Here is a 14,421-nt window from a genome sequence, read left to right as displayed (position 1 = left end):
AAAAAAAAAAAAATATATATATATATATATATATATATATATACACACATATATATATACACACACACACTACAGGCATATATATTCCCTATATTCCCTTCCTGACTTGGTCAACTGCATTATTAGTCCAAACTGTTTAAGTCTTGATGTCTGACAAGAAATCAACAGGTCAGAAGCCTGTGTTCTTGGAAGATGTATTAATACTTACTATCCCTCCTAAAGGTAGAAATGCAAAGTAATTTGTTAACATGAGATGAGTTCAAACTTCCCAACACCACCGCTGATTTCTCAACTTCCATGGAATCATAAATCTAGGGCACATAAACTTTCTGACTGGTTTCACTATCATTCAAGGACTCTCTAGAAATGTCTTCTGGAACCAGAATAAATGGAACTGAAAAATTAGAGAAGCCTACTTACCAGACTTGAAATATCATGTAGCACTTGCAGTTCAGAAAGAAAAAGCAGATCAACCTGCAGAGAGCAGAAAGAAATGAGCATTATTTTATTTTATTTTATTTTTCCTGCGGTACGTGGGCCTCTCTCTGTTGTGGCCTCTCCCGTTGCGGAGCACAGGCTCCGGACGCGCAGGCCCAGCGGCCATGGCTCACGGGCCCAGCCGCTCCGCGGCATGTGGGATCTTCCCGGACTGGGGCACGAACCCGCGTCCCCTGCATCGGCAGGCGGACTCTCAACCACTGCGCCACCAGGGAAGCCCAGCAGCTTTATTTTTGATAAAGCTGTGATAAAGCATCTAAACTCTAAACTGGTTTTCCCTCAGGGCATCAGAATATTCTGGCGCACTGCAACGAGGTCCTGCCAATAGCCTACTTTGCTCACATCCCTTGAAGAATAAAAGATGGTGGTGGTCCTGGTCATCCAGAGTAGGTGAAGAAGGGAGGCTACCACAAAGGTGGCGTGCCATGTGTTAAGAGGGTGCATGAACAGGTGGTGAAGCTGGCATACAGGAGTCAAAAGTAAGGGTGGTGCCCTCCACTGTACAGTCAAGAATGAATTAGAAAAATGAGGCAACACGTCAAAAGTGGCAGTGAATAATGGCTCCCACATTACCAGGTCCACACAGCTCTACCAACCAGTTACTGTGATTTCTGGCCTGTCAGGATTAATTGGTGGCAACCCTTGCGCTAGAATGTAGTGCTATTTATTACTACAGATCAGCTCACAAACAGAGTCAATTCATTCATGAGATTCGTTTTTTAAAAATTACACTAAAGGAAAAAAGAATCTACTCCAAGCAAGCAATAAACTTGCAAAACTTTTCATTCAAGTTTGCTCTAAAGTCAGGAGCACAAGAAATGGGAAATTACTAATGATGTTCATTTATTCATTCAATAACTGTACTACTTACTTCATTGTTCCTACTCAGAGAATTGAGGGGAAGTGAACTGAGAACGGAGTTTTCTTGAAACAGTCGATTGCGGAGCTGTCTTAGTGTTACTGAGAGATCTTCAAAAACCGAGTTTGCCTTCCCCACCATGTACACTCTCTGCAAGAATCCAAAATTTTGTTACATTCTACAGATTAATTCCAATATACAGAGGTCTGTCAGCATTTTTCATAAAATTAGTTTTAAATTTTCATTAAATAAAGAAAGCTTATTTTTTAAAGCATTTAAAATAAAACACACTTACTTCCTCACTGGGAGCCAACTGTAAAACTACAGGAGTTTCTTCAGAAAATAAGGAGTGAATGGAATTTGCAACGCTGTCAAGACTAAAAGGAACTGCCTGAAATTTAATAGTGAGATCTTAATTATTATCAGAACCAAAATGGGAAGAAAAAATCATTTACATAGTATTAAAAAAGGAGCCTTAAAAAATAAGTACCAGCATTTTCTATGGAAATTCAAAAAATCATATCCAAACGCAAAGAGCCCTTTTGAGGGCACAAAGAAGATTAAACAGCCCCCTAGTGGGCCAATGAGTTTGTGTCTCCAAATGTGCCTATATGAGAAAAAACGTGCAAAATAAAGGACAAAACATTACCTTCCACAAACGACCATTAACGACCATTTTCTGGTGGTCATTCAGGTATTTTAAGCAGCAATACATCTGGTTTCAATATTGATAAAATGTGCCACAATGAATGTATATTCTACAATAATAATGTATTAACTTGCATTTAAGAGAAGGTCAAAGGAATTTGAAGACGAATATAATTGAAAGAGACCGTTTTTCATTTCAGAATTTTAAAAATGTTTATAAGATGTAGCGTTTGGTCTTCAGACAGACGGAAGACTCAGGCAAGGCATAAAGTATGTCACAAGAATTCTGATGTGAAATTTATCTTGGGAACACATGATATTAATAAACCGAAATAGCTAATTGTGATAAGATGTACTTTTTTCCGTGAATTTATTATTAAAGTGAAACATACACATAATGTGGTACACAGATCTTGGAGTCAAAGCACAAAACATCAGCGCCTACAAGCCTCTCTCCCCACTCCCTCCACCCCCAGGGGTACCCAAATTTTGACGTCTGTTCCCATAGACCTGTTTTTGCCCCACATTATTTTTTTAAATAAATTATGGTAATTCTCCCCTCAAAAACTTACTTTATTCCTAATATTATTACAACAAGCAGTACAGTAGTAATGTTTTTGTTTTAATGGAGATCTCGTACAGTGATTTTTTCCCCAGTAATTCCCCTTACTATTATTAAAAGGTTCATGTGTATAAGTAGCTCGTTAACGTGGGCCAGGCAGAAATAAATGTGATTAATAAACGTGAAGTGTAATCTGTTTTTACTCTTGCACAAGATGCATATTAGCTCTTCCCCAAATTCTCTTAAAATAAGTTAATGAGTAACTGAAGAAGGGGAAGAGTTCCAGCTTGCAAAAGCGTCCTGTTACAAGCTCCCTGAGTCAGCCACAAGCGCTCCTCCTTTTGCAAGCACACACTTCACTTCCTTGGGCTTTGGAAGGAATACGAGAACATGTAACATACTCTCCAGCCTCATTTCACCTCAGTGGCACACACAGCAGGAAAGTTGAAGATTAAAGGTAACGTGTCCCTAGCAATCAAATTGGAGAAGCTACTGAGTCAGGTGAGCGCCAAACTGTGAAGGAAAAGAAAAAATTATATAGACTGCTATACTATAAAAGGAAAAAAGGTCATGCTCAAAATCCCATGACTGTTTTCTTCTACTTCATTATAAGGATACACATGTTTGTCCTGGGAAAAATGGAAATTCTGTATCTACAGGACTTGAAAATCTAATGATAACAGCTAGCTAATCAAACAGAAGCTTTAAGTGGAATTCTAAGGCTTTTTTTTTGGGGGGGGGGGGGATTTTTCCCTCAGAGCTTTAGATCTTTCCACCTACTGCCACTAAAAGGATTAGAAGCAGTCAGTCAGGGTCAAGCAATAACATGACCTCTTTTTAAATGTTTAGTTTTGGATTGTAGGCTAATGAAAATCTTAATGGCATATTGGATTTTTAATATACTTTATTTTTTGGCTGTGCTGTGTGGCCTATGGGATCGTAGTTTCCTGACCAGGGATGGAACCTGTGCCCCCTGCAGTGGAAGCGCGGCGTCTTAACCACTGGACCAGGGACGTCCCATATATACATTTTGTTTTGTTTCCCTTTTTTGCGGTACGCAGGCCTCTCACCGCTGTGGCCTCTCCCGCTGCGGAGCGCAGGCTCAGCGGCCATGGCTCACAGGCCCAGCCGCTCCGCGGCATGTGGGATCCTCCCGGACCGGGGCACGAACCCGTGTCCCCTGCATCGGCAGGCAGACTCTCAACCACTGCGCCACCAGGGAAGCCACCATATATACGGTTTTAAAAGATCTTCTACAGTGATTTTCACAGAAATCACACAAGCAGCTACTTAATAATCTTTGCGAAGACTAAAAGTATCTTTTTCACGTCTTGCATTTTTATTGTTCCCTTCCTTCCATTTACTCTGAAATTCTTCTGGTTTCTTTAGCTCATTAATTTCCAATCTTTTAAATTATCTAACATGTGCCTGTAGGGTTATAAATTTTCCCTCTTACCACTTTAGCTGTACCCCACAATTTTTTAAATATATGGCACATTTGTGATATTCAGTTCCAAATAATTTCAACACTTCCACCATAATTTTCTCCTCAACCAATGAATTATTTAGGACTGTGTCTATTCCAGCTATCTTTTCTTGTTGGCTTTTTAAAAATTAATTTTTGGGCTTCCCTGGTGGCGCAGTGGTTGACCGTCTGCCTGCCGATGCAGGGGACGCAGGTTCGTGCCCCGGTCCGGGAAGATCCCACGTGCCGTGGAGCGGCTGGGCCCGCGAGCCATGGCCGCTGAGCCTGTGCTGGAGCCTGTGCCCCCCAATGGGAGAGGCCACAACAGTGAGAGGCCCGCGTACCGCAAAAAAAAAAAAAAAAAAATTTTTAAGAGATATATACATGCGGTTTAAAGAGACAATTATCTAAGACTTTCTATGGAAGATAAGTTTGCGCATCCATTTCCTATTTCTATGAGGTACTTTCTTTCCTCCCCCATCTTTTTTCTTCCTCACTTCGAGTTAGTTTTTCCAGTTTTACTGAGATACCGTTAACATACATCACTGTGTAAGTTTTAAGGTATACAACATGATGGTTTGACTTACATATACTGTGAAACGATTACTGCAATAAGTTTAGTGAACATCCATCATCTCATAGATACAAAAAAAAGAAAGCAAAAAAGAAAATTTTTTTCCTTGTGATAACTTAGAATTTACCCTCTTGACAACTTTCACATGTATCACACAGCGTTCATGCTGACTGAACATTACATCCTTAGTACCTATTTATAGCACTCACCTTCAAATCTTTTGTTTCCCTTTTCTTTTTACCACCACCTCTAAATAATGTTTATACTACTCCATCTTGATTTTTTAATTTTAGGCATTATGTATTTATCGCCCATTATAGAAAATGAGGATCTAGCTCTCCCACATTACCAACTACAGCCCTATCCCCTTACAAGCACTCTCTCTCTCCACCCTCCCAATAGTTACAATTTTCATTTCTGTATCATTATAACTACTTAAACAATATTCTCAGCCTAGCTTCATACTATGCAATTCCTGCTTTTCCTTTCTTGCGCTTCTGGTCCCTAATGGCAATGATGAGAAATCTGCTACCGTTTTGCTCTCACTCCTTTGTCATGACAGCGTCTTTTCTCTCTGGCAAGATTATCAGCGTCCTTGACAGTTCTTCAATTTCACTATATTTAGGTGCTGATTTGGCTTTAGTCTACCTCAGTGTGCTCTAAACCTGAGGAGTCGTTCTTGTGTTTGTTTCTACCATTTCCAAGCATTTTTTAAGGTATCATTTTGTTACTGTATTCAGATTTAACTGCATTGTGGTCAGAGAGGGTGGTTTATATGATACTGATTATTATCCATTGAGATTTGCCTTATCCATTGAGATTTGCCTTGTGGCCTAGTACATGGTCATTTTTTGTAAGCATGTCATGTGTGCTTGGAGATAATCTATACTAGACCACAGGAAAAGTGTGAAACATCCCCCACCACCAAAATCAACATCATATAGACCAGTGTTACAATGCAGTGAAATTAGAAACTGAAAAATTAAAAGTTATTTTGAAAGGACCCATATGTTACAACACTTCTAAATAACTCATGGGTTAAAGAAATCAGTATAAATTACAAAATATTTTTAAGTGAAAATGAAAGCACCACATATCAAAAATATCTTTTAACTGCCTCTGGTTTCTATCCCTTCAAGTCTTTCACAATTTTAATGTATTTTTAAATCTCTTTTTGAGGCCGGTCTGTTATCTTAGTAGTTCTCTAGGGGGATGAATTCTGTTTGTCGCACCTGCTGACTTTCTCATGGCATTTTTTTCCTTCAAGTGTTTGGTAAATTCAACTCCTCTTCAATTCTTTTTTACCGAGGGAGCCCTGGGCTGGGGAGGTGTCTGTGTGGGGTGGATTGTGTGAATCTGGAGCATGCACAGCACACGCCCATAGTTCCGATTTCTCTTAGGGGGGCTCTTTGGGCCCCACAGCTAAGGGTGGCAACCCAGCTCCTTCATGGTAGCCCTGGGGCAGCTGGGGTTTTAATAGTCCTCCTTTCAAGAACAAGACAGCATTTTATAGCCCCAGGCTTTCTGTAGGGAACACAATTTCACCTTCAGCTCCTGCTCACCACTGTGGCTTTTGAATTCTCTATTCGTATCTGGCACCTGTGTGTACCCCTTGCTTGCTTTCGAGTTTAGTGATACACGTAAAGATGTTTGGTGACTTCTATATGCTTACAGTAGAAGGATGGCCTCTCACAACAGCTCAGTCAGCCATATTGCCTGAAAGGCCAGTGAAGGGATAAGTGAGCCAGCAAAACTGCCTCCAGTCTCCTTACACAAAAATGATAAAATTCTGAAGGGAAGGTGACGAAATAATGCCCTAGAAAATGTCAGCAGGTTACACCCTCAACTGGTTTCTCTTTTTTGAGCCTCTGACTATTCTGAGAGTGGGCCAATTTCTCTACCTGTTACCTTAGAAAGTATTCTCATCCATGGCAAACAGCCAAGTCTCAATAAATTTAAAACCATCATATAATTAAAAAAAAAAACTATCAGTGCATTAAAAAAAAAAACCACGAGTGCTTAGAACACAATCCATAACGACAGCTGACAAAACAAAATTTTAAATGCATCCCTTTAATTCTTTATAATAAATACTCACATTTTCCAAAGGGTACGAAATGACACTGCCTGGGGGTAGAGCAAGCTTGTCCACTCCCTTCACCATCACCATAACGGTAGCCCGAGGACGGTGGAATAGGTTACCCACTGCGAGTCCCGGCCAAGAAAGGTCCTACACATTGAAAAGTGTGAAACTGTGCCCATTATCAACTCAGGAAACCATTTCCCTAATAACATCTAACAAGCAGAATTACGGGGTACTGGGATGACACTGGCAATGAAAACTCACAGGGACAGCAAATGTCTTATTTAAAGCAGTAGTTGCAATCTCCTAATTGAGGATGCTGATTTCTACCTTCTTCGTTTTCTTAAACTTCTACAGACTTGAAACAATAAAGTCTAATAATAAGTCATCTCAAACCTTCTGTGGAAAAAAGCAGGCAAATAAACAAAATGTAGGTACTTTTCAAATTCCAGATTACGAAACATTCTCTTTTCCATATAACCACGGACATTTTCTTCCCTCACATCATTCTTTGCCCTTACCTACAGCATCACTTTTCTTTCACAGTGACACAGCAAGGCTACCATTACAACATTCTCTTTAGACTAAGTGCTTTATAAATAAAATTCCTGCTGAAAGTAACTCACAGTAGTTTATTAATAATTATTTCTAAAGGTTACTTTGACAGCCATTTGTAGTCAAAATTAAGTTTGTAAAGAACTAGGTACAAATTTCATCCTTAAATGTAAACAACCCATCAGGTTCACGCAAGGAACGCAGGGGCTCCACCCAAAGGCCCAGCAGAGAGGCAGCTCCCACGCATTGCTTCTGGTTTCAAGGGCACTCAGGACCTAGGAAGAATGTTCCTTTGAGTGATTGATGATATCTAGAGACCACCTCAAAAGCACCAAAGTTTAAAGTGGGAGGAGACAGGAAGATAGAGCAAACTCCATCTCCTTTCTTCCAGCCCTGAGCTTTATAAAATGTCTCATACTGACTGGACCTAGGCCCCCTACGCAACAATCATGTAAGCAGCCAGTTATTACAAAAGGTTATAGCTACTGACCACACTATTTTCCTAAATTCAGGTAAGATGCATATACATTTTATCATTCATAAAAAATTGCAATGGACTGAATGTACGTGTCTCCTCAAAATTCATATTGCAAAATCCTAATCCCTCCAGTATGACGGTATTAGGAGTAGGGGCCTTAGGGAGGTAACTACATTATGAGGATGGAATCCTCGTGAATGAGCTTAGAGCGCCCTTATAGAGGGGACCCCAGAGGGCTCTCTCCGGCTCTTTCCACCATGTGAGGGTACGACAAGAAGTTGGCAGTCTGCAACCCAGAGAGGGCCTTCACCAGAACCCTACCATGCTGGCACCCTGATCGCAGACTTCCAGCCCCTGGAACTGTGAGAAATAAATGTTTATAAAGCAGCCAGTCTATGGTACTTTGTAATAGCAGCCTGAACCAAGACACAAATCTATCACGTGTACTGGAAAAACACAATAAAATTATACATCCTATTAATAGTAGGACAGATGCATTCTCTTATATAACAAAAGAACGTCACTACTATGAATAAACGATTACATGGTTAATCTTTTATAATGATTTGTTTTCATAACCGAGCTTCGAACACTTATCCAAAATCTCCCTGACTACAAATAAGCTTTTTCCTTTTGTGATCTGGACCTATGTTTGCCCGTTGCTTTCCTGGCATATTAGCAGAAATCAACGAAAATGCTTGCACAAGCAGCTCCAAATATTTTTTTAAAATACACATACTTCTTTCACAGAGAAGCCCATGGACAATGCAGCCACGTCTGGGATTCGCTCTCCTGGTATGGGCCAATTTCCATCCCGGAAAACAACAGACCCTGGTGATCTTAATATACTGAACTCATTCCCTAAGACACCTGAAAGGAAAACAGATTAATAAATGATCATAAATCTTTTGTACCCACATTGAAAATTATTAAATATAATACGTACTTTCCCATTCTCCATTGACTTTAGCATACTAAATTTTGATTGGACAAAATGCTAAAACCTAAACATCAACAAATTCTTTTTCAAAGTATCACTGTAAGAATTTAAGTCCATACATTCTGCTGTAACAAAGTTACAACTATGAAACAAGATTCTCCTAATGATCTAGGTGCCTTCCTACAGATGGGCACGTGGCAATTTGGCAAGAATTAGAAATCAGCAGCATTTCTCCACATTTTTAAAGAACCAAAACCAAAACCCTGGCCCAGACCAGAAAGGAAGAAAAGAAACTTGAAATCTGTAAATTATTTCTACCATCGAGGGCTTCCCTGATGGCTCAGTGGTTAGGAATCCGCCTGCCAATGCAGGGGACACGGGCTCGAGCCCTGGTCCAGGAGGATCCCACATGCCGCGGAGCGACTGAGCCTGCGCTCTAGAGCCCACGAGCCGCAACTACTGAGCCCACGTGCCACAACTGCTGTAGCCTGCGTGCCTAGAGCCCGTGCTCCACAACAAGAGAAGCCACTGCAACGAGAAGCCCACACACCACAACGAGGAGTAGACCCCACTCACCGCAACTAGAGAAAGCCCACGCACAGCCACGAAGACCCAACACAGCCATAAACAAATATTCTACCATCGATCCTCTCTTGAAAATGCAAATTCATAAAATTCCTAGTATATCATGCCAAAACTTCAGCAGGTTAGTATATCTTAGGATAGATCATAGCTTCCCTTATGTCCCACAGGCAAAGCTACTGAAATGAGTACTGTCAAATGGGGGGTCCACGTTACCAGTCAGAATGTAAAATACTTCAGACTCTAGAAACAAAGTCCAGGACATAGTATTTCCAATGCACATATCAAGAGGCTGAGAAAAGGTATTCTGTAATAATAATATCAACTAGTCTAGGGGTATGGAGCCTGGGATTAAGAGGTGAGAATGAGAATCAAGGGACTATGTTATAGGCCCTCCAAGGCTAAGGATGAGGTATCTTGCTTCTTCACCCATCGTGAGTTAACCCAATGATGTCTAGATTACACAAGGACAAGTAACTTATGGAAACTTTCGAGTTCCTATGAAAAGATTAGTTCCAAGTCCAAAACAAATCTTGGTCATGCCTAGTATGGGAAAATTAGACTTTAACAAAGCATCACTGTTACTCTCTCGACCTAAGGAAAGCACCACTTACAGGCTATGGGAATAACGTTGGAAGCAACAGTAAATGTTCTGGTGTTGCAGTATTGACAGTAAATAAAAGGCCTCAGGATGGTGCTGGTACAACATGAAGAGTTACGAGTTTCATTCAGCACAGCCACTAGAGCAGGAATTTCCAAACTGCTCTACCCGAAGGCAGACAAAAATTAGCAGGATGGAATGGCAGTTTGTAAACGACAGACATCTTGGTTCGCTGAAGTAGTAGTTAACTGCAAACTCTAAGGAAAATGGGGCAGCAAGGAAGGCATACTTTCTGAATACCATACACACTTCAAGAACAATATCTGGATCTGGAGATTGCCTTGTTTGAGATGCAGCCCTACTCACTCGACCCCAGCAGACCTCTACTAAATTACTTTGCCTCAACTTTATAGTTAGAATCCACTTCCACACCTGTACAACAGTCCTTCAGCAGCCTAGAGCTTCGGAAAACCTTACAAGGATTCCTACACTGAGAAACTGCTGCTTCACGCAGGCATCTCCGGGATACCTGAAAGTCACCCATCCTCTACCTGAATATGACCAGTGAATGGGGATGCCACCTCAGCACTACGTTTGCCAGCAATCATCTCCATTGTCCCAACATTCTAATCCTTTAAAAAGTTTAAGAAGTTGGCTTCCCAACTTCTCTCAACTTCCAGTTTTATCACTCCCAACTCAGTCTCACCAGATACCCTCATCTCCAGCTTCAAGAGAAAGCACAGGAATCCCTCCAGCTTCCTGCTTCCTCTCCCCATCACAAGTTTATCTGCACAAGCCCCTATCCTTATCTCCTCTCCTTCCAGGTGCTGGCAGGGGTGTCCCTCCTCCGGTTGAAAATATCCCATGGTTCAGCCTTCAAGGGACCTTCATTCATTCACCTACTGAATTATTCATTCAGGGTTTATTAAGTCTGTATTCTGGAAGAGAGGATGTATCAGGAGTTAGGTGGCTATATGGTTTGGGGCATACGAAGCTGGCCCTGTACAAAAGAGCTCCACGAGGGCAGGGGTTTCGTCTGTCTTGTTCACACAATATCCCCAGGGCTGAAAACGGTGCCCGGCACGCCGGTGCTCAATAGATACTTGTTGATTGAATGAATGAAGCCACATGTCGCACTAGCCGTTTCCCCTCTCAACTGGCTCTTTCGCTTCAGCATAAAAATACGCGTAGGGTGCTCCCATTCTAAAATCCAAACCACAAAACCCTTCCTTTGGTCCTACCAGCCTCCACCTACTTCTGCTTCCCTTCAGACGAAAAATCCTGGAAGAGTTGTCAGCCATCACTGGCTCTGCTACTTCTTCATCTCCTGTTTGCTACCTAACCCACAGCTTCTGACCCCACCATGCCACTGAAATGACTCACCAAATCCCAAAGACAATTTTCAGCCCTCAATTTATGTAACTTCCCAAAGCAACTAATACTGACAACCCCTTCCTTGAAACTCTCCTGCCTTGGCCTCCATAAGCCCGGGCCCCTGGTTTTCCTTCCAATCCCTCTGGCTGCTTTTCTCCTCAGTTTCTTCCCCTTCCCATCCTTTAAAGCAGTGACGTCCAAACTTTTGAGATTTCAACCCTTTCAGTATAAACTTTGAAAGTATTCCCAATATACATATATTTACTTATAAAGTATACATTTGTAGTATAAAATATATATTCATAATATATTACAGAGCACACAAAATAGAAATTTTTTAAAAGGATGACACACCTTAGTATTCTTCCCAATTTAATCATGAGAAAATAGCAGACAAGCCCAAATTGAGGGACAGTCTACAAAAATATCTGACCATTACTATAAAAAAAAAAAGAAAGAGAGAGAAAATAAGAGACAAATGGCATTTCCAGTACATTCTTCTGGCGTCCCAATATCACTGGGCACACTCCACTTTGGAGATCTGCAGCTCCATTTCTGACCCTCACTGCTTTCTATTCTACACTGTTCTACAATGGAGTCTCCCCCTGGCTGAGCCCATCTACTCCTTAAGACTGCAAACACCAAAAACACACTAATGGCTCCCAGATTTTTATATTCAGCCTAGATTTCCCTTGAGCCTTAGGCCTACATACCCCACAGTCAGCTGAGCATTTCCTTCTAAGTCCCATGGGTCCTTCAAACTCAACAGGTTCAGAACCGAATTCACCATTTTTCCATACACGCCTCCTACATTCTCTGTATCAAAGGATGACACCACCTTCCACCCAGCTGCTCGAATTAGTCATCTTTAAATCCTTCCTCAGCACCACAGCTAATCAACCAATGAATTCTGTCCATCTTTTGTTCTTCTTATCTCACAACCCTTTCCCCTCCATGCCCAGGGTCCTCATCAGGCCCTCCCCACTTCAGGCCCTCCCGAGGCTTGACAGAACTGGCCGCCTTATGACCTGTCATGCCACTCTCAGATCCAGCCTTCCCAGCACCTTTTCAAACTACAGATCTGAACATTCACCCTGCAGCTCAACCACCTTCACTCGATGCCCGGAGCCTTTGAAACAAAATCTAAAATGTAACACCCAAAGCACTTCACCACCCTTCCTTTTGGGATCTCCCCAACTTAACCCCTATACGTTTCAGCTCCACCAAACTATTCGCTCTTTTGCTCTCACACCTGTGTGCTTTTACACATACTGTTCTGTCAAAAATGCCTTTTCTTCCCACCCCAACCTTTCACACATTTGCCTGTGAGGCACCCTGCCTAGGGAAATTTGCCCCAGCCTCCCCAGTCTGAGAGAGAGGTTAAGAATCCTTCCCCTCTTTGGGAACTCCCCACCATACTATGCTGTCATCTATGAATGGGGATGGAATCAACAAGTGAAAAAATAAACAGGTCCTACTTTTGACCTCTGGGGCATCAGTGACCAAACTGAATGCCTCTTCAACATGACATCCCTTCAGATTCCATGTGTTCACCCTTGGCCTTTTCTCTCCAAGCTAAACATCTGAATTTTTTTCAAATACTCCTCATGACCTGGTATTCATAACCCTAGATCCCTTCCCCTGGTCTCTGGTTTGGTAACACCATTTTAAAGGACTTATATATTTTTTTTCTCAAATAGAGAAGTCAGATCTCTTAAAGATGTTTTCCATTAAATCACATTTAGTCATTGTGGAAAATAGTAATTTAACCTCATCTGACAAGACCATGCAGTGCAGAAGCTGACAGGATCAGATTCTTGATCTGTATGAACTAGACTATTATAGTTAAGAAAGCAGGTTCAAACCATACACAGAAGCAATTATTTTGCCTCAGACCAAAACCTAACAAAAACCCCTAAACCTCACTGAATCAAAATCACATCAATCATAACATTAAAACATGGAATTTCAGCGAGATGTTCAGTTAAATCAGTATCAAAAGGAAGATCTTTAAATTTCAAAACTTAAAATAAAAAATTCCCCCAAAGAAATTGAGTAGATAGATCAGAACGACCTTGACAGAGCCAGAGACGAAAGGTACAATACAACCTTAAAATTTAGGGGTCATTGAAGTAAGTGTAACTATCGTCAACACACAACACTGGGCACCTCCAGGGATGGAGAAAACCCGCAGATTTCAAAAACATCAAAGGTCTGTACCCTCATGTAGAATTAAACCACCATTCCCAAAGTGGGGCATCTCAGCACCTCACAGAGCAGCGGCACAGGCGTCCTACAGATTTTTAACGTCTAGGTTTTGAATCGACACACTGGGGAACAGGGACCCATTCCTCCAAACTGTTCTCAACTCGGCCTCTTGTTCACCACTGTGCCCCCAGTCCCTGCCCCCATCACTCCCACATTCTCACACCTGTGCCACGACATGTATAATGGGAAAGGCCCACACTTTGGAACCAGCTGATCTGAGTTCAATCCCAGCTTTGCGGCTTACTACTTGTGTGCTGTTTGGGCAATTTATCTAGGCTTGACCACTCTGTAAAACGAGGGTGATATCCGCTTCTAAGGATTGGTGTAAAATTAACCGAATTACATGATGCACGGTAAGAGGCCAATTATGAGCTGACGTGCATTCCCCTTGTTGAATGCTAGGGAACCTAGGTTCCACAGAGAAAACTACCATTTTTTGACATGTGACCCTAAGAACGTGACTCACATCTTAGTTTCCAAATCCTTAAAATTGGGAACTATTGCAAACTACTGAGAGGAACTTTAAATTCTCCTTGAGAAGTAATCATACAAAAACAATTACTCCACCTCCAACTTCCGTATCCTGAAACACTGGGGGGAGTGGGAAGATTTCACCAATTACTGATGACAACCGCTAGAAATGAAGACACCAGAAAAATGCAAAGAAAAGCAGCAGCTGATGGCAGCTGAGAAGTCTGCCTTCACTTCTTCGCAGAGGGCTATAGTTCAACAGTTGACTGACAAATGCATCCCCGTCCTCCGAAGCGCCTCCCGAGCCGGAAGAGGCTGGAGCAAGACAGGCGGACGCGCCTTTCTCGAAGAGGCAAAGGGTGGAGGCCGGCTCAGGTGCCCCCACGCAGCCCAGCCCCGCCGCCCGGCCCCAGCAAGCCCGCCAGGCCGCGCCGCCACAGGCCGGCCCGGAGAGAAGGCGGAG

At 42.0% G+C, this 14,421-nt stretch overlaps 1 protein-coding gene across 2 annotated transcripts in view; it reads right to left on the bottom strand.

The window, feature by feature from the left end:
- ATP6AP2 (ATPase H+ transporting accessory protein 2) overlaps positions 1-14,421 on the bottom strand; it is a 19,353-nt gene that overhangs the window by 4,609 nt on the left and 323 nt on the right. Inside the window, exons 2-6 of one of the 2 annotated variants that reach the window (XM_024759840.1) lie at positions 8,462-8,592; positions 6,705-6,836; positions 1,653-1,748; positions 1,370-1,507; positions 421-474 (exon numbers count right to left, since the gene is read on the bottom strand). In XM_024759840.1, the coding sequence (XP_024615608.1) occupies positions 421-474; positions 1,370-1,507; positions 1,653-1,748; positions 6,705-6,836; positions 8,462-8,592 (551 nt within the window). The remainder of the gene's footprint in view (positions 1-420; positions 475-1,369; positions 1,508-1,652; positions 1,749-6,704; positions 6,837-8,461; positions 8,593-14,421) is intronic. The other variant, XM_024759842.1, reaches the window with a different exon arrangement.

Source organism: Neophocaena asiaeorientalis, unplaced genomic scaffold (assembly GCF_003031525.2).
Source record: "Neophocaena asiaeorientalis asiaeorientalis breed wild unplaced genomic scaffold, Neophocaena_asiaeorientalis_V1.1 scaffold312, whole genome shotgun sequence".
Taxonomy (NCBI): domain Eukaryota; kingdom Metazoa; phylum Chordata; class Mammalia; order Artiodactyla; family Phocoenidae; genus Neophocaena; species Neophocaena asiaeorientalis.
The sequence above is the reverse complement of the archived record's forward strand: the minus strand, read 5'-3'. Positions and strand labels throughout refer to the sequence as shown.